Source organism: Macaca nemestrina, chromosome 20 (genome assembly GCF_043159975.1).
Source record: "Macaca nemestrina isolate mMacNem1 chromosome 20, mMacNem.hap1, whole genome shotgun sequence".
Classification (NCBI taxonomy): Eukaryota; Metazoa; Chordata; class Mammalia; order Primates; family Cercopithecidae; genus Macaca; species Macaca nemestrina.
The window spans coordinates 66,159,761-66,176,731 of record NC_092144.1 but is presented as its reverse complement, the minus strand read 5'-3'; the positions used below and the strand labels follow the sequence as shown (position 1 = coordinate 66,176,731).

The window sequence follows — 16,971 nt, the reverse complement described above, 5'->3', positions numbered from 1 at the left end:
GGTTAGAATTCAGGACAGACTTCAGCTTGAAGTATGTGGACATAGGACTCAGACTCCATAGGTAGGGTTTGTAGAGCTTCAGAGAGCTGGGATTCTTTGGCCTAGGCTACCATGGTTGGAGAAGGATGGATTCTTGTTCTCTGAAGGAACATGGAACATCTGGAGGAAGTACAGGACTCAGCTTGCTAACCAGAACAAGCCATGTAAACAGTGACAGTCAATGGAGTTGTAAATATTAGAGCCATGTCTCTTTAGATGCAAATCCCTTATAAGGTATTGGCCCATAGCAACTATGTACTACACAGTAAAATGAGTTTGGCCACTGAGTCATAGACGAAGTCTTCTAGCTCACGAGGAAGGGGGACATTCAGAGTGGTGATGGTGCAGCAAATTGAGGGACTTGGTTTGAACCCAATTCTTGGTGCTTTTATTCCTATGGTATTTTATTCCGAAGATATTAGAGCAGCTTCTCTGTGTGGGGTACTGTTCTACACATTTGGGATGAATCCATGAACAGACTAGCCATCTCCCTAGACGGGCAATAGACATAATACATAAATCACATGGTGTGTTGAAACGTGACAAGTGCAAATGGAGGATAAGGCAGATGGGGAGAGGCTAAGGTATGTGATTAAAGATATAGGTGGTAGTCATAATCAGGCTTATCAGGCACCATTGTGGAAGTGAGATTTGAGCAGAGCCTTGAGAGTGAACTAAGCAGATATCTGGGGATCCACGCAGCGGGGAGGGCTGGAGCCAAGGACCTCAGGCAGGAATGTGCTTAGCGTGTGCTGTGGACTTTCCCGAGTGCACACTGCATCTTCAGTTGGGCTAATGGAGCTTGAGAAAACGGGAGGAATCAGACCTTCAACCTCCAGTTTGTCAAAGAAGGAGTTGGTTCTACTGAGAGCCTCCATTATTGCTGGTCCATTTTCAGTCTGGGTTATTTTCACATGTCATCATCACTGTTTGTTTCAGGGAATGTGCAGACCCAGGAGCTCCAAGGTCCAACCCAAGAAGACGTGGAGATGCTCGAAGCAGCAGCAGGTGTGTACCACTACTTTAAGTTCATAACGGACAGGTTGCTTGATGGAGTACTCGTTTCACTGGTCCACATCCGCTGCCTACTCTGAAATTTCTTGAGTTTATAGTGCATAAAAAATTAAAAACTTTCCAACTAATTCTTTCAGTATTGCTTATTAAATAATAACTTACTGTAAACTGGGCATACTGATTGCTCCAGTCTCTTCAATCCCATTTACCATAGAAAAAGTTGGTTCTACTGGGGGCTTCTGTTATTGCTGGCACATTTTCAGTCTGGGGTACTTTCATATCTCATCATCCCTGTTGATTTCAGGGAACGTGCAGACCCAGGGATGCCAAGATCCAAACCAAAAAGAACCAGAGGAGCTAGAAGAAGAAACAGGTGTATATACTACTTTACGTCAGTAATCAACAGGTTGCTTGATGGAGTACTCGTTTCATTGGTACACATTTGCTGCCTACGCTGAAATTTCTTGAATTTATAGTACATAAAAAAATTAAAAACTCTTTCCATCTAGTTCTTCCAGTATTTCTTATTAAATAATAACTTACAGTCAGGCACAAAGGCTCATGCCTGTAATCCCAGCACCTTGGGAGGCTAAGGCAGGCGGATCATTTGAGGTGAAGAGTTCGAGACCAGCCTGGCCAACATGGTGAAACCCCATCTCTACTAAAAACACAAAAATTAGCCAGGCGTGGTGGGTGCCTGTAATCTCAGCTACTCGGGAGGCTGAGGCAGGAAAATCACTTGAACCCGGAAGGTGGAGATTGCAGTGAGCCGAGATTGCACCACTGCACTCCAGCCTGGGCAACAGAGTGAGACTCTGTCTCAAAAAATAAATAAAAAATATAAACTAGGCATTCTGATTCTTCCAGTCACTTCAATCCCATTTGCCATAGAAAAAGGTGGTTCCACTGGGGACTTCTGTTCCTGCTGGCCCATTTTCAGTCTGGGGTACTTTCATATCTCATCGTCACCGTTTATTTCAGGGAACATGCAGACCCAGGGATGCCAAGATCCAAACCAAGAAGAACCAGAGGAACCAGAAGAAGAAACAGGTGTGTACATTACTTTGTCGATAATTGACAGGTTGCTTGATGGAGCACTCGTTTCATTGGTCCACGTTTGCTGCCTACACTGAAATTTCTTGAATGTATGGTACATAAAAAAGTTTAAGCTCTTTCCATCTAGTTCTTCCAGTATTTATTAAATAATAACTTATGGCTGGGCAGAGTGGCTCATGTGTATAATCCCAGCACTTTGGGAGGCCAAGGCGGGCAGATCACCTGAGGTCAGGAGTTCAAGACCAGCCTGGCCAACATGGTGAAACCCCATCTCTACTAAAAATACAAAAATCAGCCGGGCCTGGTGGTGTGTGCCTGTAATCCCAGCTACTCAGGAGGCTGAGGCAGGAGAATCTCTTGAACTCGGGAGGCAAATGTTGCAGTGAGCCAAGATGGTGCCACTGCATTCTAGCGTGGGTGACAGAGCGAGACTCTATCTCTTAAATAAATATAAACTGTGTGTTCCGATTCCTCCAGTCTCTTCACTCTCAAGTTTGCCATAGAGTTGGTTCTACTGAGAGCCTTTATCATTGTGGCCCATTTTCAGTCTGGGGTATTTTCATATCTCATCATCACTGTTTATTTCAGGGAATGTACAGGTCCAGGGATGCCAAGATCTAAACCAAGAAGAACCAGAGATGCTAGAAGAAGCAGGTGTGTACACTACTTTATGTTGGTAATGGACAGGTTGCTCGATGAGCACTGGTTTCACTAGGTCCAGAGTAGAGTTGCCTCCTACTGACATTTTCTTCAATTTATGGTATGCAAGAAATTAAAAGCTCTCCCCAACTACTTCTTCCAGTACAATTTATTGAAAAATGCCGGGTCTAATCCACAGACCCTGGCCGAATGATGGATGAAAAAATGTACTCAGACACAGATATCCAGCAAAAGAGCAGGCTAGCGAACCAGGCTGCCCAGACACGGAGGAGGGTGCTGTAAAGAGTTAGCAGCTGTGGCCCTGACAAGGTGGCATTGCGGGCATTTATTTAGAACAGATTTAATGACAAAGGCCTTGAGTCAACACACTTGTGGGCAATTCACATGGTCATGCCCCGCCCCTGCACATGGGTGATGAAAGGCCGTGTTTCTGGAGACATGACAAACAAGCTATTAAGATAAACTCCCCTGCATTCTTTTGTACCTACTTCTTACCCTTTGCCCCGGGGTAAGAACCACTGCCTTCAACTCGTTCTTAGCTGAAGCTTTGCAACCCCCCCGCACCCCACTGCCTTCCAAGGTTTGCGTTTTTCCTACAATTTCTCCCACCACCCTGACCAATCTCCTACAGAAAAATAGGTTACTATAAACTGGATTATCTGCTTTTCCTGCAGGTTCTCACACACTGGTGTCTGCTTCTGGACTTGGTGCTTTTGTTAAATAACTGATATTGAGGTTATCTATTAACAGGTGAATTAATAGGCATCTGTAGTTTTTGTGTCGGTGGCCCTATGGAGATTTTCACACTGAGAAAGTAAAACACACATTCTAGTACTAAGTTTAGTTTTATCAAAGAAATACCTGTGCATGTATGCAAGCCCCAAAGAGTCACAGAAACAGAACTTGTAATGCAAACCATCAATCCTCCAGGCCAGCTCTTGAGGTCTGCTCTACTCTTGGGGGCTACTTCTGATATTTGTTTCTATGGTCATAAATGATTCATATTTCCTGCTATTTCTTAGTTTTCCAATCAGTTATCTACTGACTTCTTGTCATGGTAGGTATCTCTCTTCCCTTCTATCCTCCCATAACATCATTTCTCCTGTGTGTGACAGCATTAGCATTCAGTATCCTGGGCCTATAAATTGATGCTGAGTCTTGCAATGAAGGTTGTGTGCTGCAGTAGTTTCCTAGGGCCACTGTTAACCAATTGTATGACAAACTGGATAGCTTAAAACAAATCTGGGCACGATGGCTCACACCTGTAATCCCAGCACTTTGGGAGGCTGAGGCAGGCAGATCACGAGGTCAAGAGATGGAGACCATCCTGGCCAACATGGTGAAACCCCATCTCTACTAAAACTACAAAAATTAGCCGGGCGTGGTGGCATGTACCTGTAGCCCCAGCTACTCGGGAGGCTGAGGCAGGAGAATTGCTTCAACCTGGGAGGCGGAGCTTGCAGCGAGCCGAGATCGTGCCACCGCACTCCAGCCTGGTGACAGAACAAGACTCCATCTCAAAAAAACAACAACAACAAAAAAAACAAAAACAAAAAAACCAACAAAAACCAACAAAACAGCTCTTTGAGAGGCCAAATGATATGGTTTGGCTGTGTCCCCACCCAAATCTCATCTTGAATTGTAGCTCCTGTAATTCCCATGTGTCATGGGAGGGGCCTGATGGGAGGTAACTGATTCATGGGGTGGGTCTTTCCTTCACTGTTCTCATGATAGTGAATAAGTCTCCAGAGACCTGATGGTTTTATAAAGGGGCGTTCCCCTGCACATGCCCTCTCGCCTCCCAGCATGTAAGTCGTGTCTTTGCTCCCGCTTCACCTTCCGCCATGATTGTGAGGCCTCCCCAGCCATGTGGAACTGTGAGTCCATCAAACTTGCTTTTCTTTATAAATCACCCAGTCTTGGGTATGTCTTTATTAGCAGTGTGAGAACAGACTAATACATCAAATAACTGAAATCAAGGTTTTGGTAGAAAGGCTCTAGGGGGAAGATCTGTTATGGTCTCTTCCAGCTATGGTGGCTGCTGGTATTTCTTGGGTTGTGGCCTCATGACTCTCATCTCCACCTCTGTGGACTCATTGCCACCTGCTATGTCTTTTCCTCTGGGTGTCTGTGCCTCATCTCCCTCTGCTCCTACGTTAGGAGGATATTGTGCAATTGTATTAGCCACCCCACCTCCACCAAGATAATCCACGATAAGTTCTTCTTCTCCAGATCCTTAATCATTTTTCTGGGATCACATCGAGTAATTATTCTTTTGCCATATACCTTTGTATGGATACGTCATGGTTTATATTTAACCTTTTCCTGTTGACAGAAATCTAGGCTTCCAGGCTTTTTTAAAAACATTAAGCAATACTTTGATAAATGTCCATATCATATTGTGCACATCCATAAATATTTCTGTAGAAGACAGTCTTAAAGTAGGACTCCTAGACAAAAAGATATATATAATCTAAAGTTTATAGTCAAATTGATCCTCTAAAAGGCTGTAAAAAAATGTCATCCACTGTGATATTGTGTCTTTTTCCTTCCAACTATCAATAAAAATTCTTTCAAATATTTGCCAAATTAATAGAAATATTATATTGACTCAATACATACTTTGCATTCCATTTTGTTACATGGATATATTGTGTAGTGGTAAAGTCTGGGCTTTTGGTGGAGCCATCACCTGAATCGTCTGCATTGTATCTATTAAAGGAATTCTCCATCGCTCAATTCCCTCCTACCTTCCCACCCTTCTGGGTCTCCAATGTCTATTATTCCATTGTATATGTACATGTGTACACATTATTTAGCTCTGACTTATAAGTGAGAACATGTGGTATTTGTTATCCTGTGTCAGACTTATTTCACTTAAGATAATGGCCTCCATTTCTATCCATGTTGCTGAAAAATACATTATTTTTTATGAATACTCTTCATGTGTATACACACACACCACATTTATCCAACCATCCATTAATAGATGCTTATGCTGATTCCATATCTTTGCTATTGTGAATACTGCTGCAATAAGCACAGGAGTGCTGGTATCTTTGATTTTTTTTTTTTTTCTTAGAGTAGATACCCAGTAGTGAGATTGCTAGATCAAATGGTAGTTCTATTTTTAGTTCTTTGAGAAATCTAATATTTTCATAGATTTTTTTACTAATTTACTTTCATACCAACAGTGTACAAGTGTTCTATTTTCTCTGAATCTTTGCGAACATTTGGGTTTTTTGACAGAGGCTTTAATTTGCATTTCTCTGCCTAGTGGTAATGAGCATTTTTTTAATGCTTCTTGACTATTTGTATGTCTTCTCTTAAAAAATGTCTGCTCATGTTCTTTCTCTATTTTTTAATGGGATGATTTTGTTTAAACTGAGTTCCTTGTAGGTTCTGGATATTAGCCCTTTGAATGTGTACTTTGCAAATATTTTCTCCTATCCTGCAGGATATCTGTTCACTTGATTACTTCTTCTGCTGTGTAGACATTTTTTAATTAAATCACATTGGTTTATTTTTGTTTTTCTTGCATTTGCTTTTGAGGTCTTAGTCATGAATTCTTTGCCAAGGCCAATGTTCAGAAAAGTTTTCCTTAGATTTTCTTCTAGGATTTTTACAGTTTTGGGTCTTACATTTAAATCTTTATTCCATCTTGAGTTAGCTTTTGGATATGGTGAGAGACAGGGTCCAGTTTTATTCTCCTGCGTGTGGCTGGCCAGCTTTCCCAGCACCATTTATTGAACAGACTGCCCTTTCCCCAGTGTATGTTTTTATTGACTTTGTGGAAGATCAGCTAGCTGTAGATATATAGTTTTATTTCTGGTCTCTCTATTCTGTTACATTGATCTAGATGTTTATTTTTGTACTAGTACCATGCTGTTTTGTTTACTATATCCTGGTAGTATAATTTGAAGTCAGGTAATGTGATGCATACAAATTTGTCCTTTTTGCTTCTGATTGTTTTGGCTATTAGGGCTCTTTCTTGGTTCCATAAGAATTTTAGGATTGTTTTCTCTAATTCTGTGAAACATGTCGCTGGGAGTTTGATAGGAATTGCATTGAATCGATATGTTGGAAAGTATGGTCATCTCAATGACATTTATTCTTGTGATCCATGAACATTACTTGTGTCATCTATAATTTCTTAAGTTTTTTGTAGTTTTCCTTGTGGAGATCTTTCACCTCTTTGGTTGAACATTCCTAGGTGTTTTTTTTGTTTTGTTTTGTTTTGTTTTGTTTTTTACGCTATTGTAAATGGATTGCCTTCTTAATTTGGTCCTCAGCTTGATCATTATGGTGTATAGAAAGGCTACTGATATTTCTACATTGATTTGTTTTAATATTAAAACTTTATGAATTCATTTATCAAATCTAGGAGTCTTTTGAAGGAGTTTTTAGCATTTTCTATATATAAGATCATATTATCAACAGATAATTTGGCTTCTTCCTTTCCAATTTAGATACCTTTTATTTCTTTCTCTTGCCTGATTGCTCTGACTATGACTGTCAGTACTGTGTTGAATAGGAGTGGCGAAAGTTGGCATTCTTGTCTTGTTTCAGTTCTTGGGGAGACTGTTTTCAACTTTTTCCCATTCAGTATAATGTGGGTTGTGGGTTTGTCATATATGGCTTTTATTAATTTGACATATGTTCCTTTTGAAGCTTAGTTTGTTGAGGGTTTTTAATGAAGGGATGCTGAATCTTACCAAATGCTTCAATGCATCTATGGAGATGATCATATGGTTTTGTTTTTAATTCTGTTTATGTGGTGAATCACATTTATTGATTTGTAAGTGTTGAACCGTCCTTGTATTCCTGGATTAAAACCTACTTGGTCATGGTGTATTATCTTTTTTATATGTTGTTGGATTCAGTTTTCTGGTATTGTTGAAGATTTTTACACTTACGTTCATCAGGGATATTGGTCTGTAATTGTCTTTTTGTGTCCTTGTTGAGCTTTAGTATCAGGATGATACTGGCTTCATAAAAGGAGTTAGCAGGTACTCCCTCCTCAACATTTTTTTCTGCAACTGTTTCAGTAGGATTGGTACTGGTTCTTTTTTGTGTGTCTTGTACAATTTGGTTGTAAAATACATCTGGTACTGGGATTTTTTTTGTTAATTTTTTTTAAAATTACTGATTCACTCCTTATTTTTGATCTGTTCAGGATTTATATTGATTCAATCTTGGTAGGTTGTATGTTCCCAGAAATTTATTCCTTCTTCGTTTTTTAGTTTGAGTATAGAGTTGTCCATAGTAGTCTCTGATCTTCTGTGTTTGTGGTATCAGTTGTAATGTTTCCTTCTTCATTTCTGATTGAGTTTGTTTAATCTTCTCTTCATTAATTAGTTAGTATAGCTAGGCATCTATCAGTCTTGTTTATCTTTTAAAGTAACCAACCTTTGGTTCTATTGATCCTTTGTATTGTTATTTTGGTCTCTATTTCTGCTCTGATTTGTTATTTTTCTTCTAGCTTTGGGTTTGATTTGTTCTTATTCTTTTTCTTTGAGTTGCATTGTTAGGTTGTTAATTTGTTTTTTTTTTTAATGTAAGCATTTAATGTTATAAACTTCTTAAAACTGATTTTGCTGTATCAGAGGTTTTGATGTGTCTCCATTTTAGTTTCAAAAAACTTAATTTCTGTCTTAATTTTGTCATTGACCTAAAGATTGTTTAGGAGCAGTTGTTTAATTTCCATGCATTTGCATAGTTTTGGGAGTTTGTCTTGAGATTGATTTCTAGTTTTATTTCACTGTAGTCTGAGAAGATACTTGATACAATTTCAATTTTTAAAAAATTTATTGAGCCTTGTTTTGTAGCCTAACATATGGTCTATTTCAAGGAATGTTCCATGAACTGATGAAAAGAATGTATATTCTGCAGTTGTTGAATAGAAGGTTCTGTAAATGTGTGTTAGGTTCATTTGGTCTAAAGTCCAATTTAAATTCAGACTTCCTTTGTTTATTTTCTGTCTTGATCTGTCTAGTGCTGTTAGTGGGGTGTCAAAGTCTCCCGCTATTATTGTTGTTTTGCTGTCTTTAGGTCTAGTATTTGTTTTATGAATCTAGGTACTCTGATATGGATTTATATATATTTAGGATTGTTATATCTTCTTGAATTGATCCTTTTATCATTATATAATAACCTTCTTTGCCTTTTCTTAAACTATTGCTGGTTGAACGTCTCTTTCAATTAATGTAAGTATAGCTACTCCAGTTTGCTTTTTGTGAAGCAAAGGGGGAAAAGTGGAATCTTTTTCTAACCTTTTACCTTCAGTCTATAGTGAAGTAAGATTAGTTTTTTTTTAAAGCAACATATATTTGGCTTATGTTTTAAAATCTATTCTTCCGATTTATATCTTTTAAGAAGAACATTTAATCCATGTATGTTGAAGGTTAATATTGATATATGACCTTTTTTTCCAGTTACAATGTTGATTTCTAGTTGCTTTGCAGATTTTTTTGTTGTTCCTTTTCTTTGTGATTTGATGGAATTCTGTCATGTTATCATTTGATTTCTTTCTCCTTTGTGTAATTGCTTTATAAGACTCGTGTATTCCATACTTTTGTGTGTTTTTATGATGGCAAGTATCAACCTTTTATTTCCATGTTTAGATCTCCTTCCAGTATTTCCTGTAGTACAAGTCTAGTGGTGACACATTCCCTCACTGTTTGCTTGTCTGAGAAAGACTTTATTTATTCATTTATAAAGCTTATTGTAGAAGGATACAATAACTTGGGGTTAACAGTTTTTATTTCTTTAAACAAAACACCTTTGAAAATAGAATTCCAATTCCTTCTAGCTTGTAAGTTTTCTGCTGAGAAGTCTGCTGTTAGTCTGATGGGATTTGCTTCATAGGTGACTAGATTCTTTTCTCTTACTGATTTTAGGAGGTTTTTTCCTTCGCATTAAACTTAGTCTGATGAATAAATATCATAGTGAGGACCTACTTGCAATGCATTTTTTTGAAGTTCATTAAGCCTCTTAGGATGCCTAGATCTCTTGCCAGAGTAGGGAAGTTTTTCTCAATTATTACCACAACAGGTTTTTAAAACTTCTTGCTTTTTCTTCTCCCTCAGGAATACCTATGATTCATAGGTTCAGACATTGTATGTAGTCCCATACCTTTCGAAGGCTTTGTTCATTTTTTTAAATCTTGTTTATTTTTGTCTGACTAAATTAATTTGAAAGACCTTCAAGTTCTGAGATTCTTTCCGCTTCTTTGTCTAATCTGTTGTTGAAATTTTCAGCTATATTTTGTAACTTCAATGAACTTTCACTTCCAGAAGTTTTGTTTTATTTTTCTCTCAAAAATATCTTTGGTGAATTTCTCATTCATATCCTGAATTTATTTTCTGATTTCTTTGTACAGATTTTATGATTTATCTTGGATCTCACTGAGCTTCTTTAAAATATTTTAAATTATTTATCTGGCATTTTTTACATTTTCATTTTGGTTAGGGTCCATTGGTTAGGATCCATTGCTACAGAGTTAGTACAATCCTTTAGGGGTGTCATAACACCCTGGGTTTTTTCATATGCCAAGAATTGTACACTAGTGTCTTATGTGAAGAAACTATCACTTCTTATTTTTGCATTGACTGTTTAGATGGGACTATTTTTTTCCCTTGAGAATGTGACTATAATGTATGTTTAGTAGGGTCATTTGGCTTTTCTGAGTGCTTTCATTGACAAAGACTCTGTATGAATTCCTTGGTTATAGACAGTATTAGTGCAGTGGCTTTCTAAATGTGGTTTTAGTAGTGGTTTACTAGGTGTGTGCGTAGGCTCTTGGTCTCCTGTGGAGCCAGGTTGGTGAGGTCCTGAAGCTTATCTGGTTCCCAAGCACTGTTTACTTGAGTCAGCAGCTTTCATATTGGGTTGTATAGTTTGACATCTAGTCCAGTAGATGACACTTGTAGGTTAGAGCCAGCTGCAGCAGTTGCAGTAGCTTTTATGCTTGATCTTTGTTCACCAGGAGAAACTTTCTTGTGCATCAGGCGATGGGCTGATCTGTGGAATGCATAGTGGCTCGGGCTTCATGATCAGTCATGGAGGGGTGGTAGTGAAGTTGGGTGCAGCTGGGCAAGGCAAGCCTATCCTAGCTGATCTCTGCTGGCCAAGTTGGCCTCTCTTCCTTTTTCTGTGCCCCAGCTTCTTCCTATGAGTTCACTGTTGGGCTCGAGTATTCTCTCCTGATACTCTATTTGAATTGTGATTATCTATTTGTTCTGTTTGTTTTTGAGACAGAGTCTTGCCCCATTGCCCAGGCTGGAGTATAGTCTTGCCCCATTGCCCAGGCTGGAGTATAGTCTTGCCCCATTGCCTGGGCTGGAGTACAATCTTGGCTTGCTGCAACCTCCGCCTCCCTGGTTCAAGTGATTCTCCTGCCTCAGCCTCCTGAGTAGCTGGGATTACAGGCGTGTGCCACCACGCCTGGCTACTTTTTGTATTTTTAGTAGAGACGGGGTTTCACCATGTTGGTCAGGCTGGTCTTGAACTCCTGACCTCAGGTGATCCACCTGCCTCGGCCTCCCAAAGTGCTGGGATTACAGACATGAGCCACCACACATGGTTGTAATTATCTATTTGTAATTTTGGTTCTAAGAACTGGCACCCAATGTCTCTAGTCAGCCATCTCGAACCTCCTCAATCCACAACACTTACTTTTTCTTTGTGGTGAGAACACTTAAAATCTATTCTTTCTGAAATGCTGAACTATATAATACATTATTAACTACAGTTACATTGCTATGCAATACATCACAGAACTCATTCCTCTTGTCTACCTGAAACTTTGTACCCTTTGCTCAAAATTTCTCCTCTTCCTCTCTCCTTCCCCCACCCCATTCCCCAGCCTCTGGTAATCACCGTTCTACTCTCTACTTCTGAGTTTTACTTTTTTAGATTCCACATACAAGTGGTATTTGTCTTTATGTGTCTGGCTTATTTCACTTGGCAAGAAGAAATCAGTATGTCAGAGATTTTCACTCCCATGTTCATTGCAGCACTATTCACAATAGCCAAGATATGAAATCAACCTAGGTATCCATTAACAGATGAATGGATAAAGAAAATAAGGCCTATAGATGTAATAGAATACTATTCAGCCTTTAAAAAGAAGGAAATTCTATCATTTGTGACTATATGGATGAACCTGGATATTATGATAAATGAAATAAGTCAGGCACAAAAAGGCAATTACTGCCCCATCTCACTAATATATGGGATCTAAAAAACTTAAACTCATAGAAGTAGAAAGTAGAATGGTGATTACCACTCATTCCTAATTTTTTTTACAGATATGTAATAGTTATATATCCTTATGGGGTATATTCTACAAATACATTCTAGTCTACCAGGTGCCCACTTTCACTTAGATGAAGATAGTAGCAGCTTTCTGCCTGTTTTCCCTGCCTCCTTTCTTACACTGATGCATCATAATCTATTCTTTACAAAACCAGGAGCTTTAAAAAATTAAGGTGTCTCATTCCTTGGTTTTCGAAGCAAAGATATTCATGATCCAGCCTCCTACCACGTACCTTGGTCAGTGTACTCTAGAATGCTCATTTCTGTCTCAGGATACTTAACAGGCCCCAGAAGGCCTCTAAGAACAGCTAGGCTCAATCCCTTCTCACCCCAGCCTCTCTAGACGTGCTGGCTTTTGTGCTGTGACTGACCCCACAGTAGTCATTTTGGGAAGAAACCCAGGAATGGGAAGACTGGGAGAGACAAAGCCTTGATCTTCAGGGCAGCCTAGAGTCCAAGCCCTCACCAGCTGAAGCTGTATGGGCACAGGGACCTGGGAAACTGGCAGGCTCTACAGTTACCAGTTCCCTAGTGAGTTGGCTCTGTCTTCAGTGAGTGGGGGACTCTCATCTGCCCAAATCCCTTGTTGCCCTCAAGTGTTTCGAGGAAGTGAGATACAATCTGATAGCTGGTGAGTGAGGAGGGCTCATGGGGCCCCCTCTACTGGCTAGAAGGTGTTTCTGGGATTCTGAGCTGGTCAGAGAACGGGGTAGGCACCCTCAAGGGGCTTGCAGAAAAAATTCTGGGTAGGCATTCACCTTGGCCTTCCACCCTGTCTGAAAGGACTTCAGACTGACTTCTCTTCTGATGATTCTTCTCCACTCTTAGTGTATTTTCCTCTAGTGAGAGACTTCTCACTATGATCCCTTCTCTGCCCTCTCCTAAAGGTATTCTTGATCTCTTACATTGTTGTGTATTTTTCATTTGTGTATACCATCAAATTATTTAACTGTCTTCACCTTTTGCAATTTTTTTTTTCTTTTGAGACAGAGTCTCTGTCACCCAGGCTGGAGTGCAGTGGCACGATCTCGGCTCACGGCAAGCTCCGCCTCCCGGGTTCACGCCGTTCTCCTGCCTCAGCCTCCTTTTGTAACTTTCTACCACTGCATTCCCACAAAACCTGGGAAGGCAGGGTTTATCTTATTCAAGTCTTTGGGGTAGGAACTTTGTAATTGAATCATTCCTAATTCTGAAACTTATTCTTACCATTGTTCTCCCCCCTTCCCCATCTCTAGACCACAGAAGAAAATACAGAGAGAAGATGACGGCTAAACTTTTGGAGACATGGGACAACATCGATTGGCCTAAAGACCACGTATATATCCGTAATACATCAGAGGGTGAACATGAGGAACTGCAGCGCCTACTGGATCCTAAGAGGACTAGAACCCAGGCTCAGACGATAGTCGTGGTAGGGAGGGCAGGGGTTGGGAAGACCACCTTGGCAATGCAGGCTATGCTGCACTGGGCAAATGGAGTTCTCTTTCAGGAAAAATTCTCCTATGTGTTCTTTCTCAGCTGCCATAAAATAAGGTACATGAAAGAAACTAGCTTTGCTGAATTGATTTCTTTGGATTGGCCTGATTCCGATGCCCCCATTGAAGAGTTCATGTCTCAACCAGAGAAGCTCCTGTTTATTATTGATGGCTTTGAGGAAATAATCATATCTGAGCCAAGCTCTGAGAGCTTGAATGATGGCTCACCATGTACAGACTGGTACCAGGAGCTCCCGGTAACCAAAATCCTACTCAGCTTGGTGAAGAAAGAATTGGTTCCCCTGGCTACCTTACTGATCACGATCAAGAACTGTTTTGTGATAGATCTTAAGCCCTCCTTAGTGAATCCCTGCTTTGTACAAATTACAGGGTTCACAGAGGAAGACCTGTGGGTATATTTCATGAGACACTTTGAAGACTCAAGGGAGGTTGAGAAAATCCTGCAACAGATAAGAAAAAACGAAAATCTCTTTCATTCCTGCAGTGCCCCCATGGTGTGTTGGACCGTATGTTCCTGTCTGAAGCAGTCGAAGGTGAGGTATTATGATCTCCAGTCAATCACACAGACCACCACCAGTCTGTATGCCTATTTTTTCTCCAACTTGTTCTCCACAGCAGAGGTGGATTTGGCAGATGAAAGCTGGCCAGGACAATGGAGGGCCCTCTGCAATCTGGCCATGGAGGGGCTGTGGTCTATAAACTTCACGTTTGACAGAGAAGACACTGAGCTCGAGGGCCTGGAAGTGCCTTTCATTGATTGTCTCTACAAGTTCAATATTATTCAAAAAGGCAACGACTGTAGGGGTTGCATTACTTTCACCCACCTAAGTTTCCAGGAGTTTTTTGCAGCCATGTCCTTCGTGCTAGAGGAACCTAGAGAACTCCTTCCCCATTCCACGAAGCCACAAGAGATGAAGATATTACTGCGAGATGTCTTGCTTAACAAAGAAGCCTACTGGACTCCAGTGGTTCTGTTCTTCTTCGGTCTTTTTAAAAAAAACCTAGCAAGAGAACTGGAAGATACGTTGCATTGTAAAATGTCTCCCAGGGTAATGGAGGAATTATTAAAGTGGGGAGAAGAGTTAGGTAAGGCTGAAAGTGCCTCTCTCCAATTTCATGTTCTACAACTTTTTCACTGCCTACACGAGTCCCAGGAGGAAGACTTGGCGAAGAAGATGCTGGGTCATATCTTTGAAGTTGACCTTAATATTCCGGGGGACGAAGAACTCCAAGCTTCTTCATTTTGCCTAAAGCACTGTAAAAGGTTAAATAAGCTAAGGCTTTCTGTTAGCAGTCACATCCTTGAAAGGGACTTGGAAATTCTGGAGTGAGTATTACAAACCATTTCTTTCTCAACTTTCTCCTATTTTCTCAGGCTCTGTGCAAATTCTTTCATGCACAACCAGGGATGTGTTGTCGTTCTGTATTCATGCTTATTTCTGACCAGATGGTCTGGAGCAGCTCCAGCTTGAAAGAATATTGTCCTTTAGGCATCATCTAGTTTCCTAGCTAATTTAATTGATCTACTTACAGACAGATCTTTATATCTTAGGCATACAATATGGAAGGTTTAAGTACCAGGCATTATGCTAAGACATCTACTCATATGTAACTGAATGCCCATGACTGAGTGGTTATTAATTGGGTGTGGTGGCACACACCTGTGGTCCCAGACACTTGGGGACTGTGGTGGGAGGATTGCTTGAGCCAAGGAGGCAGTGGTTGCAGCGAGTGGAGATCACATCACTGCACTCCAGCCTGGGCAACAGAGTGAGACCCTGTCTCAAAAACAAAATAAAGAATAACCACCCCCCAGGTGAGGCTGATACACATTAAAATTTGAGAACCACTGCTCCACACATAGATACATTTTCCTTTGCTCATTTCTCTGTCTCCTTTTGCTACAGTGCTGAGTGCTGTCAACCCTCCCAATGGATCATGGGAACTAGGGGTGGTTTTGCAACCCCCGCCCCCCCACCCAACAGATCTAGGGAGCCAAAGACTTACCACAGATACTTGAGGTTGTAAGCTGAGTGTCTCAAAGCTTTAAGAATCAGGGGGATAGTCATTCCCAGCTCGTTAGAGCTGAAGTTCAGATGGGTCAGCTTGCTGTAACCCAGAAGGACAAGAATGAGGTCCTGCAAAACTAAGCTTACGATTTTTACTTCAGTAAGGGAGAGATACCTTATAGAGTCTAGTCATGTCTTGGGAGCACGAAGTCGGAGGAGGACATGTATAGAGTTCTAGAACCTGAGCTGGATGATTTTTAAGGTGGGTGAGTTTTAGGGTGGGTAATGAAAGAGAATTGGTTTGGATTGGACAGAGTTTCAGATAATTGCCTTGCATTGATGGGCCAGAGTCTTGAAGCAAGTGTTGAGGATTAGCATGGGTCAGTAAGCCAGGAAGTTGGCTCCTAGTCTTATCTTCCAAGAGCAGCTCTTTCCTGGAGCAGGTAGTGAAGGTGTTTTTGTCCGTTTTCAGTATTATTTGGCACAAAAACAGGCCTGTATGCTTCGTCCGGGATGGCTGAGTACAGGGACATTAAACTGCACATTGATTTCAGTTTTCATTTCCTATCCTGGGGATATTCTGATTAAGAGATATGAGATGGGCCCCAGAAATCTTCATTTGAAAATGGACGTGTGTGTGCACAACCCCCCTGCCCCACCCCCACCCACCTCTGCCAAAACTGGAAACATGACTCTTAACAGTGCTGCAGCTGTGGGCCTGCGGGGTATAACTGCATATACCCTTTAGGTACTTAAGAAATGTTTCTTCTATTTTACTTCCCTCATCTCTTGTGAAATAAAAAGCTTGATTTATGACTTTAATACTCTATTACTCTTAACATTCAGAGCCCATTGCATTAGGAAATTTCTTTTTTTTTTTTTTTTTTTTGAGACGGAGTCTTGCTCTGTTGCCCAGACTAGAGTGCATGGCACAATCTCAGCTCACTGCAACCTCTGCCTCCCGGGTTCATGCCATTCTCCTGCCTCAGCCTCCCGAGTAGCTGGGACTACAGGCGCCTGCCACCATACCCAGCTAACTTTTTGTATTTTTTAGTAGAGACAGGGTTTCACTGTGTTAGCCAGGATGATCTTGATTTCCTGACCTTGTCATCAGCCCACCTTGGCCTCCCAAAGTGCTGGGATTACAGGTGTGAGCCACTGTGCCCGGTCTTTTTTTTTTTTTTTGAGACAGAGTCTCGCTCTGTCACCCAGTCTGGAGTACAATGGTGCGATCTCAGCTCACTACAACCTCCACCTCCCAGGTTCAAACCATTCTCCTGCCTCAGCCTCCCAAGTAGCTGGGATTACAGGCATGCACTGCTACGCCTGGTTAATTTTTGTGTTTTTAGTAGAGATGGGGCTTCACCACGTTGGCCATG

General features: G+C 40.8%; 1 protein-coding gene across 1 annotated transcript in view; it reads left to right on the top strand.

Moving 5' to 3' along the window:
- LOC105488142 (NLR family pyrin domain containing 13) overlaps positions 1 to 16,971 on the top strand; it is a 51,867-nt gene that overhangs the window by 13,738 nt on the left and 21,158 nt on the right. The window contains exons 3-7 of the mRNA XM_071086815.1: positions 979 to 1,047; positions 1,358 to 1,426; positions 2,035 to 2,103; positions 2,698 to 2,763; positions 13,323 to 14,910. Of these exons, the coding sequence (XP_070942916.1) occupies positions 979 to 1,047; positions 1,358 to 1,426; positions 2,035 to 2,103; positions 2,698 to 2,763; positions 13,323 to 14,910 (1,861 nt within the window). The remainder of the gene's footprint in view (positions 1 to 978; positions 1,048 to 1,357; positions 1,427 to 2,034; positions 2,104 to 2,697; positions 2,764 to 13,322; positions 14,911 to 16,971) is intronic.